At 34.1% G+C, this 17,277-nt stretch overlaps 1 protein-coding gene across 1 annotated transcript in view; it reads left to right on the top strand.

Annotated features, from left to right (window-relative positions):
• MAP3K2 (mitogen-activated protein kinase kinase kinase 2) overlaps positions 1-16,797 on the top strand; it is a gene marked incomplete at its 3' end in the record, with an annotated part of 32,443 nt that extends 15,646 nt beyond the window's left edge. Inside the window, exons 6-15 of the mRNA XM_084245087.1 lie at positions 1,216-1,346; positions 2,270-2,349; positions 4,252-4,319; positions 5,237-5,329; positions 6,336-6,542; positions 7,604-7,752; positions 8,108-8,239; positions 11,961-12,090; positions 14,864-15,041; positions 16,572-16,797. Coding sequence (XP_084101213.1) covers positions 1,216-1,346; positions 2,270-2,349; positions 4,252-4,319; positions 5,237-5,329; positions 6,336-6,542; positions 7,604-7,752; positions 8,108-8,239; positions 11,961-12,090; positions 14,864-15,041; positions 16,572-16,797 — 1,394 coding nt within the window. The remainder of the gene's footprint in view (positions 1-1,215; positions 1,347-2,269; positions 2,350-4,251; positions 4,320-5,236; positions 5,330-6,335; positions 6,543-7,603; positions 7,753-8,107; positions 8,240-11,960; positions 12,091-14,863; positions 15,042-16,571) is intronic.
• Positions 16,798-17,277: the final 480 nt, after the last annotated feature.

The following is a 17,277-nucleotide window of genomic DNA, read 5'->3' as shown; positions in this document are numbered from 1 at the left end:
AAGGTTGGGTTTTGTTTCTTAATCCAGGCTGGAACTCTGTGTCTTTTTATTGAAGAGTTTAGTGCATTTACATTTAGAGTTAATATTGATATGTTAGCATCTGTATTTGCCATTGTGTTTGTCTTTCCTTTGGTTTTATTTATTTATTCTTTTAATAACTTTTTTTTTTTTTTGGCCTTCTTTCATTGTTATTCGTCCCTCTGAGGTTCTGGCTTTAGGACTCCTTGTAGTATTTTTTGGAGTGGGGGTTTAGTTGCAGTGAAATTCCGGAGTTTCTGTTTGTCTGGGAAGGTCCATATTCTTTCTTCAAAGAGGAAGGAGAGCTTTGCGGGATGGAGTATTCTTGTTTGGCATCTGTTTTCTTGGAGTCTGTTGACTATGTCCCTCCACTCTCTCCTTGCCCGTAGTGTTTTGAAGAAATTTTTTATAACCCTTTTTACTCCTTATCTCCTTTAAGTAAAGAGTAAAACAATGCATAGGGAAGGAATTATAATATTAGGGACAAAGAGTCAAGCATAGAATATTATCTCTGTTATACACATCTCTTGGTAATCATTTTGTTCTCTTTCTCCCTATTTCATCACCAGCAAATGCTGGCATATAAATACAAGAATTCCTTTACATGAGGCAAAACTTTTCTTTTTTGCTTTAAATTTGACAAGAATTTAAATGCCCACATAACTTCCCCATTTTTTACTTTAAAGAATTAGGAGGAATGGGGAGAAACTGTTACTAAACATAGCAGTTATAGTCTCATAAGAAATGATGTGATTAATTAGATGTACTACATACTAGGGTCCCTCATTTTCTAAACTATGAAGAAATTTAAATTCCAGGAGTATAGCTTGAAAGAAACCTAATTTTAAATACCCAAGAATAGAATCCAGGATTCCAAATTCATTAAGCTGTAATATGAGTTAAATGACTAATGTGCATAGCCTGTGTTCATTATGAATAATTTGACCATCACAGTGTCCTTGCAAATGTGGGATTTAGTCCCATATTTGCAGATGAGGAAACAGCTTTATGGAGATTGTGTAACTTTTTCAAAGATACACAACTGGTAAATAATTAGAACTGGGTTTTAAACTGAGGTCTGACATTACATGTAGTTCCAGTAATTTTGTACAGTTATTTTGAATGTATAGTTAATTAAAACATATAGTTCCCTGCTGATATTTATATTTATAAAATGGTATATTTTTTTCTCTTGAGGTCCCATTACTAGGGATAGAAGCTCCCCTCCACCGGGATACATTCCAGATGAATTACACCAGGTTGCCCGGAATGGGTCATTCACCAGTATCAATAGTGAAGGAGAGTTCATTCCAGAGAGCATGGACCAAGTAAGCAAGCAAAAGTTGAATATGGTTTTTTACTTTTTGTCAAGGGCTGTTATCGGGTCAGTGTTGTTTGGCAAGTATCAAGGCTGTTGATACTTGATACTGTTTACCTCTTTCCTAACCCCATGTTGTGCTTCTTGAGTGAACAGAATAGTAAAAGATGTAAGAAAATGTGTGTGTGCGTACATGCATAATGAAAGTTGTAGTAAGACATTTTCTTACATTGCTCATTTGTAAATGGATAAATGCAGTTTGTAATCCTAGGATTAATATTAGGGTTTTTACATTAACGTTTAAAAGATAAGAGTGTAACTTGAGATAATTAACTTTGTGAAACTGAGGTTTGTCAACTTTCTAAAACATTTAAGCATTTTTAAAAGTTTTATAGTATTGAAGTGTTAGGGAATTGCTGTTTCCTTAACATTACACTGGCTGCTTGTATTATTGCGGGAGGTTACATTTTCTGATAACACTGCAGTCATAGTGCCTTTAGTCTCAGTTCTTTAGTTTTCAGTAAGGAAAATCATGTGAAATATTTTAAATTTTAATTACTTGACAATCGATAGCAAAATAATTTTTCTCTTAGGAAATTTTGAAGTTGCATTTTTTTTTTTTTTTTTTACTTTATGTAAAGGGATGTTATCAGGGCCAGTGTAGTCTACCTGCAAGGACAAATAAATTTAAAAATAAGTAATATTGAGAGTGACTGCTATTGATAATGGGTTTCTTTTTTGGGGTACTGAAAGTGTTCTGAGTTTGTAGTGAGGGTTGAATAACTCAGTGTAATGAAAATCATTTAACTGTATGCTTTAGATTGATGAATTTTATGTTACATATGAAATATATCTCAACAAAGCTGTTATTTAAAAAAACAGTAACTTTTGGTATGTCACATAGAAGCATAATGGAAATCTTTGTTTTTCTAGATGCTGGACCCGTTATCTTTAAGCAGCCCAGAAAATTCTGGCTCAGGAAGTTGTCCATCACTTGATAGTCCTTTGGATGGGTAATGTTGATTCTGGTTTTGTTTTAATATATGTGGATAAATATATCATGTGAATTATCACCTTTTTTAATGTTTTATTCAGAGGAATGTAATGGATACTTGTCTATGAGATTTTTGTTTGTTTTTACAGTTTGGACAAATGCTTCACTTCATGTGGGCGCTTTATCTTAGATAAAATGATAGCTGATTATATTCTTTTCATATAACATAAAAATATAAGCAGGAATTGCTTATCAAAATTGTGTGTTTGAAGATAAATGCAAACTTAATTTATGTACATTTATTTTTAAAACTGTTGGTGAAATTGTTACCAGATTTTGCATTAATATGTTTCTTGAATTGTTTCATCTGTTGAGAATTATATTCATTTTGGCACCGACTTCCAAGTAGCTTACATTCTTGTGTTTGTTATTTAAAATTTAAAGATTTTGTTCTATGAAGTGGTTGTTTAGGAATATAAGTGGGGACAAATTGCAGCTGTGAATATTTTGTCATAAGTGCTTCCTTCCTCTTCTGGTCTCAGTAGGACAGTGTTCATCTGTCACTGTCTCCTCTGGGATTGATTTATAAAAGCAAATTCTGAAAATACAGTTAATTGTCTCTATAGTATACTTAATTTTTTGTTATCTGTATACATGAAGCCATTCTCTGCCCATGTCTATCTCAAGATAGAAATTTAATACATAAGAAAGTCAGGGAAATACAGAGTAATGAGAAAGCTATATATTGAGTACATAATATTTGAAAGACATATCCTGAGCTATTTCCATATATCTATATATGTATACACACACTCACTCACGTGCACTTTCTTTTAGTGACTTAGAAATTATTATCTTCTTTTTATATATATGTGGAAATGTCTTAATAAAAATGATTTGCTGAGGTTGCATTGCTACTTAAGTGGCAGGACTAGCATTGAAGTACAGATGTTTCCAACCTCTGTGATTCCAAAATATATCACTTAACCACTGTACTCTTTGTATTAATTTTATTTACTTGTTTATTTTACACATTATTAAAAAAAATAATTGCAATGACATCAGTGATCATCACCTGTACTCCCCCTATTGGTAGGAGGAAAATCTACATATGGTTGAGCCTCAAAGGAAAATCAAGACAGTATCATTAGGCACTCAATAGCCAGAAATAACTGTTGGTCTAGTGGTATAGAAACTGACATGTTCAGGGCCTCCCTGGTGGCACAGGGGGTTAAACACATCACTGTGAAACTATCCGCAGCCTCTGCAGCACAAGTTCGATCCCCAGCCGGCCAGGAAGCTACCCACATGGCGCAGCAGACCTTTTCTGTCTTGCCTGCTGCTCCTCTCAGCAGTGTACTTCGGTCAATCTGCCTGTTCTGTTCCCTGCTCTGTCTCTGGTGAATCTGCTCACGCACATTCCCCTCTTCCCCCCGCACCTCTGGCCTTGTACCCCAGTTCTTGTATGCATAAACAAATAAATCTTAAAAAGAAAAAAGAAACTGACATGTTCAGTGCATCAGTGAAATTATATACATTTATAATTATCCTGCAAAAACATTCAAGAAATGAAGTAACTATGTATTAAACAATTATTCTCTTATCCATTCATTTTTTTCTCCATCTGTGAAGTCATCACTATAGCCATAAGAACAAATGAATAAAAGAACTTTAGTAACAAAGAAAATGAATTAATTTTAAAAGCCAGGATTTTTGCCTGCAAGTAGCATCTAAGTACTTAAAAAGAACTTTCTCTGTTTTTAATTACATTAACATTTCAAAGTGAATTCCTTTATAGGGTGGTAGGCAGGTAGATACATAGATATTTCTACATCTAAAAAAATCTTTAAAATGTATAAATATTTTTTCATGTGTTATTTACATACTTTATATTAATTAATGTGCCTTTTTCTACTTTTAGAGAGAGCTATCCAAAATCACGAATGCCTAGGGCACAGAGCTATCCAGATAATCATCAGGAATTTTCAGGTTAGAGTATGCACATTCTAAATGTTTAAATGTTTGTCACTGACTACTGTTTTGATTGGGAGAGAAAGGAAATCTAAAATCTGTTCCCACTCTCGGGCATCTATCCACATAACATAAAATCATTAATGGAAAAAACTGTATGCTCTACAGTGTTTATTGCAGCACTATTTACAATAGCTGTAACATGGAAGCAACCTAAGTACCCATCAGTGGGCAATTAGGTCATGAAGATGTGGTATATACACACTGGAAAACTATACAGCCATTGGGAAAGATGAAATGCTGCTATTTACACTAAAATGGAGGGAGTTTGAAGTGATTATATGTAGTAAAGCAAGTCAAAATGATAAAAGCAAATATTGGACATTTACAGAACACTATGGGACGAAGTAAAATATTGAGTTGTTAGAAAAATCATGATGTAGGGCCTCCCCTGGTGGCGCAGTGGTTGAGCGCTGGGCTGTGAAGCTGCCCGCATCCTCTGCAGCGCCTGTTCGATCCCTAGCCACCGGTGAGGGTCCCACATGGCGCGACAGGCCTCTCCTGCTGCCTGCTGCTCCCCTCAACAGTGTATTTTGTCGTTCTGCCTGTTCTGCTCCCCACTCTGGCTCTGGTGAATTCTCTCACCCTCCTGCGCTTCTGACTGTACCCAGTGCTTGTATAAATAAATAAATAAATCTTTTTTTTAAAAAAAAGAAAGAAAAATCATGATGTATTTTTTATATTTTACAAGCAAAAGTGTGTCATGACTTTCCAACAACCCAATACTTACCAGTGAACATTAATAAACTGGGGAGGCTCTGAGGGAAAGGGACAAGGGGATGTAACAGATGGTAGTGGGGAGAAAATAAATTTGTAAATGTGTTTTTCATCATTAGAAATGCTGACTTTTTAGTAACATTTAATTTCTTAAATAGACTATGATAACCCCATCTTTGAGAAATTTGGTAAAGGAGGAACGTATCCAAGAAGATACCATGTTTCATATCACCATCAAGACTGTAATGATGGTATGTATCTGGCAATTAGAACATAACAGTTTGTTAATAATCTCAAAATAATAAAAATAAAAATGAACTTTAAAAAATTCATATTGAGGGCCTCCCCAGTGGCGCAGCGGTTGAGCGCTGGGTTCCGAAGCTGCCCGCAGCCTCTGCAGCGCCAGTTCGATCCCTGGCTGCTCCCCGGCCACCGGAGGAGGGTCCCACATGGCGCGCAGACCTCTCCTGCCGCCCGCTGCCCCCCTCAGCAATGTACTTTGGTCCTTCTGTCTGCTCTGCTCCCTGCTCTGGCTCTGGTGAATTCTCTCACCCTCCCGCGCTTCTGACTGTACCCAGTGCTTGTATAAATAAGTAAATAAATATTAAAGAAAAAAAAAGAGATGGCGAGCATTTTTCCACTTATCTGTTGACCTTCTTGTATTTAAAAAAAAAAATTCATATTGATACCATTAGAAGTATATTTGTTTCTGAATTACAGTTTTCTGCTTAAAGTTTTTTAAAGAAAATTGGATCATAACTAACAGATAACATCTTAGCTTTGTGCCATCTACCTTAATATTTAAAATATGAATTCAAACTTTATTTCTTGATGATGACATTTGTACTTGCATCATCCATTTAAGGAAAAAATATTATTGTCAATAAATCCTCTAACTTTTTTTTGTATTTTAAATCATTATTGGAAATGAGAATAAAATATTTTTTCTTTTTTATCCAAACGTAAGGGAGTTTTATTTTATGATTGTGTGTGTGTGTATATATGTGTTCATATAAGAGCTTATTTGAATTTGTACTCAGATCCTGTTTCTTCCCCCCCCTTCATATCTGCTTTTGTTTTTCTTTGTAGTTTTGTATGATTCAATGTTAAAACTTAAAAATCAAATAGTCATTGTAATTTTAGTTTCTTCGTCTAGTCACAGGACAAATTTCTGTTCCTTGTGTTACAAATTGTAAATACTTTCAATTGCAACGTGTTATAAAAGATACAAGATAATTCGGTTTGCATTTTTTTTAGGTCGTAAAACTTTTCCAAGAGCTAGAAGAACCCAGGGGACTAGCTTTCGGTCTCCTGTGAGTTTCAGTCCTACTGATCACTCCTTAAGCACTAGTAGTGGAAGCAGTATCTTTACCCCAGAGTATGATGATAGTCGAATCAGAAGAAGGGGAAGTGACATAGACAATCCTACTTTGACTGTAATGGACATCAGTCCTCCCAGCCGCTGTAAGTAATGGAAATTGGCACAGTGAGATGTATAGCAGAACTTTGTAATATTGAAAGGAGTAAGTATCAAGCCTGTCCTACAGATAAGACCAACTTCTCCAAAAAAATAAAGGTGGTGTTTGTAAAGGAGATTGGAGTGTTATTAGTGCTTGTTATTATTCCTAACTACCTTAGATAATACTGTCCTCAGCTTTTATTATAAAAATTGTTACTATTCATTTATTTCCTCATTCATTCATTCCACATACTACATTGCTGCTAATTTTTGCTTTATATAGCTGTCTTTTAAAGTGTTTAAAAATAAGAGTTTATTTATGCCTATTTATCTGTTTCTGTAGATCTTTGTTTATGTATATCCAAGATTGTGAACTATCAAATTCCTTCTACCTGAAGAATTGCAAGAATCTTTCTTGATTCTTGCATTCCACTTTTTTTGTTTATTTGAAAAAGGTGTATATTTCTCATTTATTCTTGAAAGATACATTTTCTGGATATAGAATTCTGGGCATTTTTTTTATTCTTTCAGCACTTTAAAATTATTTCTCATTTGCTCCCTGGTTTTTATACTTTCTGAACAGAAGTCTGCTGTGTCTTATCTTTGTTCCTCTGTATGCCCTTTAACTTGTGGCTGCTTTCAAGATTTTCTCTTGTCAGAATGAAAGTGATATACTTTCCAGCTCTCAGCATCATAGCGGAAGATGAGAAACTAATTATTACAAATATTGCTGCAAAAGATTAGAAAACAGTGCATCTTAAAAACAGTGGTATCTTAGATTGTGTGAAAGATGCTATTATATTTGTAATCAGAAAAAATAATAGTCTTAACTAAAAAAATGATTTATGGGGATATGAGCCATATGTGGGTTTAGAATTCTTAGAAAAATGACTGAGGGAAAAAAATTTTGAAAGACAATGGTTGTTATGTATTTGGATGATGGTGACTTTCTCTTTTATCCAAGAATATTCCATTAGGGATATCATTAATGCAGTGTACTCATTTAGTCCTTCATCCTTGTGTGACATCTGAATATTCCATTTTAAGAAAATATTCCTTTTTTTAGCACCTCGTGCTCCCACCAACTGGAGACTGGGCAAACTGCTTGGCCAGGGAGCATTTGGCAGGGTCTACCTCTGTTATGATGTTGATACAGGAAGAGAATTGGCTGTTAAGCAAGTTCAGTTTGACCCTGATAGCCCTGAGACCAGCAAGGTAAGAATCACTGCACAAGCTACTTTGTCACATGATAAGCATTTTTACTAAAATAAAATATAACACACAATAGGATATTTTGTTTTCCCTTAACATAAGTTATTGGCCAAAAAAAAGTAACTAGTTATGTTCATTTACTTTGTACTATGGATATTTTTCTTTCAGTACTGTTTAGTCCTCTGATTTAGTGTTTAACATACCATCCAGGACTATTATAAAAGTTGTTGTTTAGAAATTTTAAAATGTTTATTCAGAAAGATTTCAAAATGAAATCACCAAGTTGGTCAATGAAGTTAGAAGTTTTTGCTTTTACTAGCAATACTGTAAAGACGTAACAATGAGTTCTGTCTTTCAGGAAGTAAATGCACTTGAGTGTGAAATTCAGTTGTTGAAAAACTTGCTGCATGAGCGAATTGTTCAGTATTATGGCTGTTTGAGAGATCCCCAGGAAAAAACACTTTCCATATTTATGGAATATATGCCAGGGGTAAGTTAGTAACATTCTTTGAAGAACAGTAAAACTTTGATTATAAAATGTTAACCCTAGATAAGGACATTCTGGAATAGATTTAATTTAGACTTGGTAATAGAATTTTATGTTTTATCTTCTTATATTTTTGTGTTTTCAGACTCATTTTTTAAAAATGCTGAACTCTCCTAAAATAGGTACATATATTATAACAGTTCATAGTTAGGTTTCTTGCAATAGCCCAGAAGTATCTGTAATAAGTGGTTATGCAAACAGTCTAGGACCACACGATACATTTTACTATTACATCCCTTTATTCCTCTTTTAATCTAGAACTGTTAATTTTTACATGACATAGAATGTGGTAAAGAGACTGACCTAGTTATTCTGTTGTCAATCTTGCCTTAGAAATTTCTCTAATTGAGTGCTCATGGTGTTGTTTAATTTGCTCTTTTATCCTCTTATTTACTGTAAACCCCAAGTTAGATAAATCTAAAAGTCAGAATCAAATTTAGTATTTTTTGTTTTAGCATGCACTATAGATGATGCTATGTGCTTCTTGTTGCTTCCCATCAGGACATGTAGTTTCTTGTTCCACTATTAATGATGCTAAGATTGACTGTTAGATTAGGGTCATCATCATCCTGATTCCTCCATTGTTTTTTTTTTTTTCCTGAAGACTAGAAGATAATCTCAGTTATAGCAGTGGCACACAAATATGAATATCCAGTTTCTTTTCAACCACCCAGCTAATGATTTTGATACAGATTGATAGTAATTGCCTGAGTCAGTAATTTCCTTAGGAGTTGCAAAATGTGATTTGCAAACTCTGTTATTCCTTCTGTATTATCTTTAGCATTTGTAGAGTATATTCTAATACTAATGGTTTTCAGAATGGTGTTGTATTTAATCATTTTTAATCATTTCTACATTAGAAAAAGGATTGGATTTTTGAATCTTTAAAGGAGTAGCTTATTAGAATTATATATAGAATATGCACAGTTTTACTTTAAGCACATGGATCAATAAAACTGTGGATAAGTATCCTGTAGTAGTGATCTGAACCATCCTCAGTCTCAGAAGAGCAACAGTAAAACCTCATGTTTTTTCTGTTGCATTTTGAATATTTAATTGATTACAGTGACACCATTGTTACTTCTCTTTGCCACTTTTTTAGTCAAGGAATCTTTTGGCAATGTAAATTAGTTTTTAAAAAAACCACCTCTGGGAAAAATGTTAGTGGAATATACGAAAAACCATAAAAGCCTTTTGACTTGGTAATTTCATAGAAATTCATTCTACAGAAGTAATTCAAAAGAAGAAAAAAGCTGTGTATATTTGCTACTATTATCTGTGATGAGAAAAAAAAAAAGGAAAGTGCCCACAGTGGAAGTACTGGCATTCTCTTAAGAGAATATATGTTAAAAATTAAAATTATGAAAGCCATATAGCACAGTTGGAGGAAGTACCTATAAAAGAGAGAGAAAAATAATATGAAATATTTTTAATAATGATTATGATGTTTAAAAAATTATTTAAATAAAGACAGAAGAAACTTAGAAAAATGAAGATGTGTCATATTGGGATTGGGATTGATTTTTTTAAATTCAGATTTCCATTACTCTTCATGCAATAAGTATTTAAATTTAAAATTTAAAATAGGAAATAGTTATTCATAAGGGTGACTGTAAGGTTGAAGGTAAAACTAGTCAATGTTTAATTGGGGCCTCCCTGGTGGTGCAAGGAGTTAAGCACAGCTCTGTGAAGCTATCTGCAGCCTCTGTGGCACAAGTTCAATCCCTGGTCTGTCAAGGAGCAACCCACATGGCACAGCAGACCTCTTCTGTCTCAATCGCTGCTCCCCTCAGCAGTATATTTCAGTGGATCTGCCTGTTCTCTTCCCCACTCTGTCTCTGGTGAATCCTCTCACCCCCACACCTCTGGCCTATACCCCAGTTCTTGTATGCATAAATAAGTCTTTAAAAGTTTAATTGGCTAGAACTGTTTTATATCACAAGCGGAGATGGGTAATCTTTATATATTTAAGTTATTAGGTCATGTTTCTTATTTAGCTACCCTTGACTTTTTAAAGACAGCTATCTCCTTTAAAGCCCAAGTTATTCCTTGAATCTGAAAAGCATGTTATTAAACTGTAATAGTTCATTGACCGTCTTAAGTGAATTATAAATATGGCAAGCCCATGGCATATATGGGGTAGGCATATATGTTCCTAGACTTTCTGAATCACCATTTTGTGAATGATGCTGTTTAATTTTCCTCATTAAATTTTATATATCAGACCCTTTTATACCCTAGCTTCAGGTATTGCCAATATTATTCCATTCTACAGTTTTTCCAAACATAGCATTCCGTTCCTTACTTTATTGGGAAATTTTCAGACTAGAACCAAAGATTTTATTTTTAGTAGTAGCACTAACAGTTGATTTCTCTGTTAATGTTACAGACACACACACACACACACACACACAATTTTTAGTGGCACAATGTATCCCTATCTATTCCAGTTGTTCACATCAAAAAAGATAATATTTTATATGGTACAGAGTTAGGATAAGCAGACTATACCAGTGGAGCTAGTTAGTAGCCATAGGCCACTGGCCCAGAGGCCTGAGATCCAGAGGGTCCTTAATTTCATCATTCATTGGCTGTGTACAAGTATTTGGGGGCTTCTTCTTTGGAAAACTCAGTTCTAGCTGTGTTATTTTGTTTATTATTACTATTACAGACACAATAAGTAGACTGAATAAACAAGCCACATTGAACTATAGGACGGTGCTTTGCTGGGTTCTCTAATTGCCTAAGGCTTTCCACATGTGTTTGCAAGTCTTCATCAGCAGAACTGTATCTTATAGCCCTTTGAGAATTGCTCATGCACAGTGGAAACAGCAAAGGTAAAACCTATAAAATGCAAGAATCAACAGTTTTACCAAAGCATGCAATTTACCAAAATTGAAGGAAAGGCAGGATTTGTTTGGGAATATTACTTGTGTAAAAGAAAATATTTTGTCCCTCAGGAAACATTTTATCCCTACCTTAAATGTGATGATTATTCATCAGGATTCCACATTGGAATAAGTAGGGATATTTTTTCAAAATTCAAATACCTGTGTTTTACCTCAGACTGATTCAGCATTCACAAAGATGGTACCTCATCTTCCCTTTAAAAGCAATTAAGAAATTTTGAAATTTCTTTCTAATATATCTTCTCATGTCTTGAACTGGAATGCTAAGTAAAGGAAAAATTTTAAGATCTCATACATGTTCTAATTTTCTAATCATATTCATTCTCTTGAGAAGTAAATTAGAAGGTACAGTAAAACACTTTGAAAAAAAAAGAATAAGAAAAATATAAAATTTAAGTTGGACATATATAGAAGAGCAAGTCGAAAAATAAAAAATATTCAGGGCAAAAAACCAAGATTAAAATACTGGGAAAAATTTAAAAAACATGGTTGAAAGGAATAGGAGATAGACCCATGATAATTCTAGAAGCAAGGATATCATGCAAAAAAAAAAGTTTCAAGAGTTTCCTTTAGCTTTACATACAGTCTTCCTCAGGAACTTTTGTGTTAAATCAGGTGGCATACAATGTCCTTAACTGAGAATTTCTGTGCTCTCTGGCTAAAACCTCCCAGTCATGATCTAGAATTGTTTAAAAAAATAAAGATTTAGTATTGGTTTTCATTTCAAGCTATCACTTTTTTTTTTTTAATCTCAGAGTTCAATTAAGGACCAATTAAAAGCTTATGGAGCTCTTACTGAGAATGTGACTAGGAAATATACCCGTCAGATTCTGGAGGGCGTCCATTATTTGCACAGTAATATGATTGTTCATAGAGATATCAAAGGTAAGCAATGAAGTATTTTTTATTTTTAATACACAGTTTCTTCCTTGTGAATGTGAATGAAACAAGTGATATGGTTAGAAATTGATATTTAATATGTCCACCTTTAAAATGCTATAGGATAACTATTCTGCTTTCTCACTGACTTACTCAGTGTTCAGACTATTCCCGATTCCTCCACAAATGGGAAACTGCCCTGTGGGGTTCACAGAATCAGTGAAGTCCAAATGATTATAAAAATTACCATGTTTTCATTTTTAGAGCATAAGCACTAGATGAATACAGTGTTTAAGGAGTAGGGGCTTTGACACCAGGTGACCTTGTTAAAATTGGGGCTTTATCTATCAATGTGTGACCTTGGGCAAGACTTTTTTTTCTTTGTATGCCTTAGTTACTCATTTTTAAGGAGGGTGATAATAGTATCTAACTCAAAGGATTCTTGTGAGGATTAAATGACAATATATATAATGTACCAAAATAGTAATTGGTACCTAAAAAAGCACTCAAAAGTTAGCTATGATGATGACCTACTTTGTGTTGAGATCTTATTTAAAGTCATAATGGGAGTCATCACCTAGGAGAGAAGTAGAAGAGAGAAGGAGAGAGCCCAAGACTTAGCTTTCATAAACTTCAGCTAAGTTAAACTCACTTTCAAAAACTCAAAACTGTTTTTTTCAGTGATTAGGTACACAGGATAAATGCATAAAGTGAGCCAAAGCAAAAGGTGATGTGTAAAATTTGAAAGTGCTTTTAAACTCTCTACTGTAAAGGATACCTGGAGACTTGATTCTGTAAAACCTTGGTTGTCACCCCAAATTTAAATATCATTTTATTCAGCCAATAAGAAGAAGCAATAACTATATACCCTGAGCCAGATTACGTGTACTATAATGGAGCCTACTATAAGTCTGTGAGAATGGGAACTTCTCTCATATTAAGGAAAAACAAAATAGGAACCTGTCTTTTGCTTCAGGATCTTTCCAATTTAGGCAGACCTCAGTTACCAGTACAAAATTGGATAGTTTAAAGGAAATTATTCAATTATGAATTACTCTACTAGAAATAATCTCTTTATAAGCCAGTTTTTCTGACTTTGCCAGAAAGAGTGATAAATCATTGTGGTAAAATGAGAAAGTTGGAAGCAAGCTGATTTAACAGCATTTTGCGGGGCAAATGTAATAGATAAAAGTAAGATGTCAAATTGGATATGTATTAGGATTTTAAGTTTCTAAAATTAAAGTATGGCTTAGAAGAAACATTTCCATGTGATTAACAGTTGGCTATTTCCTTTTTTCTTCTGCATCACTTTTACTTCTTTTGTATTTCCCAAATTTTTAACTGGTGCATTATTTAAATGGGGAGTGGGAGGGAGAGACACTTGATTAATTTTAAGTTTAAACCTATGAGTTTGTAGTGAAACTTAGGCTAAAATCTAATTGGTTGTTGCCAGGAAACCAACTCATTTCATAATAGGGTTCCTTAATTCTGCCTTTCTTTTATGAATACATGTGTGTATATGTATATATTGATTTAGCTACTGATTTATAGAATTGTAATTTAGGTACTGAATTATAGAAAATATGTATGGGTATGTATGGGATGTACATATAAAATGACCCCCTTGGAAGGAGTTAGCAAAATCTAGACCATAAGAGAACTATAGGCAAACAACTTAGATTCTTTATAGATTGCAAAGGAAAAAAAGATTAGAAGTAACTTTAGGTCAGTAAAGATTTAAAAGATAGTAAGTCTCAGTGTATGAACTTTACTTGGACTCTGACTTTATTTTACCTATAAAAAACACTGAATATATTTAATATAATAATTTAAGGGGTTATTATCCATCCTCGTAGGTGTGATAAGAGTTATCTTTTAAAGATATATACTGACCTATTTATTGATCATGATGTCTTGAATTTGCTTCAAATAATTTGAGCGGGAAAGAAGGAGTGGCTGGAAGTGTGGTTGGGGAGATTGTCTAGATGACTGTTGGCACTGGGTGATGGGTACGTATTTGTTATCCTGTCTGCTTTTGTGTATGTTTGAAGTCTCCTTAATAACTTACATTTAATGTATCCAAAATAGAATTTTCAAAAACTAGAAAGCTGTACTGAGGACCTGGCTATACATTTCCTCCTCAACTGCTTTTATGGATGGGCATTGGCTTTGCAATGGTGATCCCTCCCTAGAGACTGGGAGGGAGCTCACCCCGTCTGTGACCTGCCTGAGTCTGTTCTTCCTAACGCAAAGCTTACTTGGTTATTGTCCTCCTCTAGTTTAATAATTTAGAGGTAGTAACTTTTTTGACAGTGTCCTTTCTTAAGTATTGGATGGTGGGAGATGGTAAATGGGCAGTCCCTGATTTAGAGGATCACTAATACTGTGGCATACTTTAGTGTATGGCACAGAGAGAGTGGATCCCAAACCTTCTCCTGGGGAGAGCCTTTGGAGAGCCATTATTAACTAGCTTGGGCAATAGTCTTGGGACAAAAAAACAAATGCAGAAGCTCACAGTGGAGATAGTCTATATTCTCCCCAGTCTGTAATATAGATTTCCCCTAAGCATTTCTCTAAGCATTCAGTTGTTCATGAAGTACATGCTTAATGAGCACTGCCTGAGTGACTGGCTTTATGCCAGTACTGCTCAGAAGATGAAAAGCAGCCTAATTTTGGAGACAGATTGAAGAGTCTACTAAGTAATTCTCTGCCATTGTTTTTTTCATATTCCAAACAACCAGTAAGATAACAAAATGAGGATATAATTGCTTATTTTCAGGTGCAAATATTCTGCGAGATTCAACAGGCAATGTCAAATTAGGAGATTTTGGGGCTAGCAAACGGCTTCAAACCATCTGTCTTTCGGGGACAGGAATGAAATCTGTCACAGGCACACCATACTGGATGAGCCCTGAAGTAATTAGTGGAGAAGGCTATGGCAGAAAAGCAGATATCTGGTAGGTTTTGATGTGTTTGCCTGAAATCACCTGCCTTCTTAGGTATTTCCACCCAGGATGGAAGTTAAATGATCTCTTGTACTTTTGAAATCAGGGTTACTAGAATTAGTATTTTAGTTATGCCTCTTTGAGACTTATAATTAACTAAATAAATATAGTCCTTGAAATTGTTCTTCATTTGTGTGTGTGTGTTCTTCATTCTTTAGGGAGGATTTTGTCTTAATCAAACTTCAGATTAGAAAATTATCTTTGTTTTCTTTCCCTGAAGAACTTTAAAAGTAATTAATCTTTATTGTTAGTCTCTTATAATTCAGTTTTGAATCTTTGTTTAATAATTTTAAGATAGAATGTAAAATGGCCATTTTCTGTTTGCCATCCAAATAAATTTTAATATTGATTTTAGATACCTATGTTTATATTCTTTTTATTTAGTGAGATACAAAAAATTATAATGTGGTGCTCAGTAAAATAAGTTAGAAAGAAAAAGAAAAATACCGGATGGTCTCACTCCTAGCAGGAATCTAGAAAACCTAAATAAGGGACCAGGAAAAAGACTAATTAATATAAAGTAAAAATCAAAATCAACAAGCAACTATAAACCAGAAACACACTATGTTGGGGGGGTGGGGTGAGGAGAGGAAGGATTAGGGTCAAAATCAAAATAAGGGGGGGTGCAGTTGTATGGGGAATATAACCAAAATGAAAATGCATACATTGTGCAAAAATGAAAAATGATGTAAGAATTATATAAAATAAAATATTAAAAAAATTATAATGTGGGGTTAGAGAATTAAATATAGCAAAAATTAAAAGTTCTTTCTCTAATTATTTGAGTCCATCCTTAAATTGTGGTTTATTTTCATTCATTTTTATATTGAAGTATGGATTTATAATTACAACCTTTTAAAAATATATATATATATTTTACATTATTGTTCCATTTTTGTAGTCTGTGTAAAATGTCCGCCACCAATTCACCCATGAACCATCACCATGGTCTCTCTTCCCACCCCATTTTGATTCCTCTCCCATTCCCTCCCCTGCATAATGTCTTTGATTTATAGTTACCTGCTAGGTTTTTTTTTTTCCTGATCTCTTATTTGGTTTCCTGTATTCCTCCTATAAGTGAAACCATCTGATCTTTTTCTTTTTCCTTCTGACTTATTTCGCTGAGCATGATCCCTTCCAGCTCCATCCATGTTGCTGCAAATGGCATGAGTTTATCTTTTTTGATTGCTGAGTAATATTGCATTGTGTATATGTACAACATCTTGATCCAGTCACCTATATTTGGGAGTTCAGGTTGTTTCCATATCTTACCTACTGTAAATAGTACTGCAATAAACATAAGGGTGCAGTTGTCCTTTTGAGTTATGTTTTTGTATAATTACAACTTTTTGATAAAAGTTTACATTTGAAGTCAAGTCATATTTAAATATATATGGACTTCATTTCTCTTTCACATTTTGTAGGTAATTGACTTCTGTGATTATATTGTTTGAGTAATATATATTTTTAATTTCATTTTAGGAGTGTGGGCTGTACTGTGGTAGAAATGCTGACTGAAAAGCCTCCTTGGGCAGAATTTGAAGCAATGGCTGCCATCTTTAAAATCGCCACTCAGCCAACAAACCCAAAGCTGCCACCTCATGTCTCAGACTATACTCGAGATTTTCTCAAACGAATCTTTGTAGAGGCCAAACTGAGACCTTCAGCTGATGAACTCCTAAGGCACATGTTTGTGCACTATCACTAGCAGCCAGTAACCTCTCCTGTGCCTCTACCAGCTCCCATCTATTCATTCACCTTCTCTCTGACTGCACTTTTCTTTTTTTATAAAAAAGAGAGATGGGGAGAAAAAAAAGACAAGAGGGAAAGTATTTCTCTTGATTCTTGTTTAAATTTGCTTAATAATAGTAACCTAAATTTTTTATATTTAATCTTTTTTCCCTTACAAGAACTTGAAACTTTTTTTTTTTAATTTTTATAATATACTGATGTTGTTCAGAGAGATAAAGCACTTTAGTACATAGTCACTCTTTGTAGTACAAACAAATCATGTGGAATACCTAAAGATTGTAGAGTCTTTTCCTGTGTCACTGACAGATTGGTGGTGATGGGAAGACATGGAAAACAAGGAAAAGAAAATGATGTATAATTTGTAGTTTTTAGCGGTAGTATTTAAATAGATCCTCATTTGTGGGATTGAGCTCTAAACTTGAGTTTAGGGTAGGTA

The sequence above is a fragment of the Talpa europaea genome (assembly GCF_964194135.1).
Source record: "Talpa europaea genome assembly, chromosome: 1".
NCBI classification, from domain to species: domain Eukaryota; kingdom Metazoa; phylum Chordata; class Mammalia; order Eulipotyphla; family Talpidae; genus Talpa; species Talpa europaea.
Note: the sequence above shows the minus strand (reverse complement) of the source record. Positions and strands in the feature narration are given on the sequence as shown.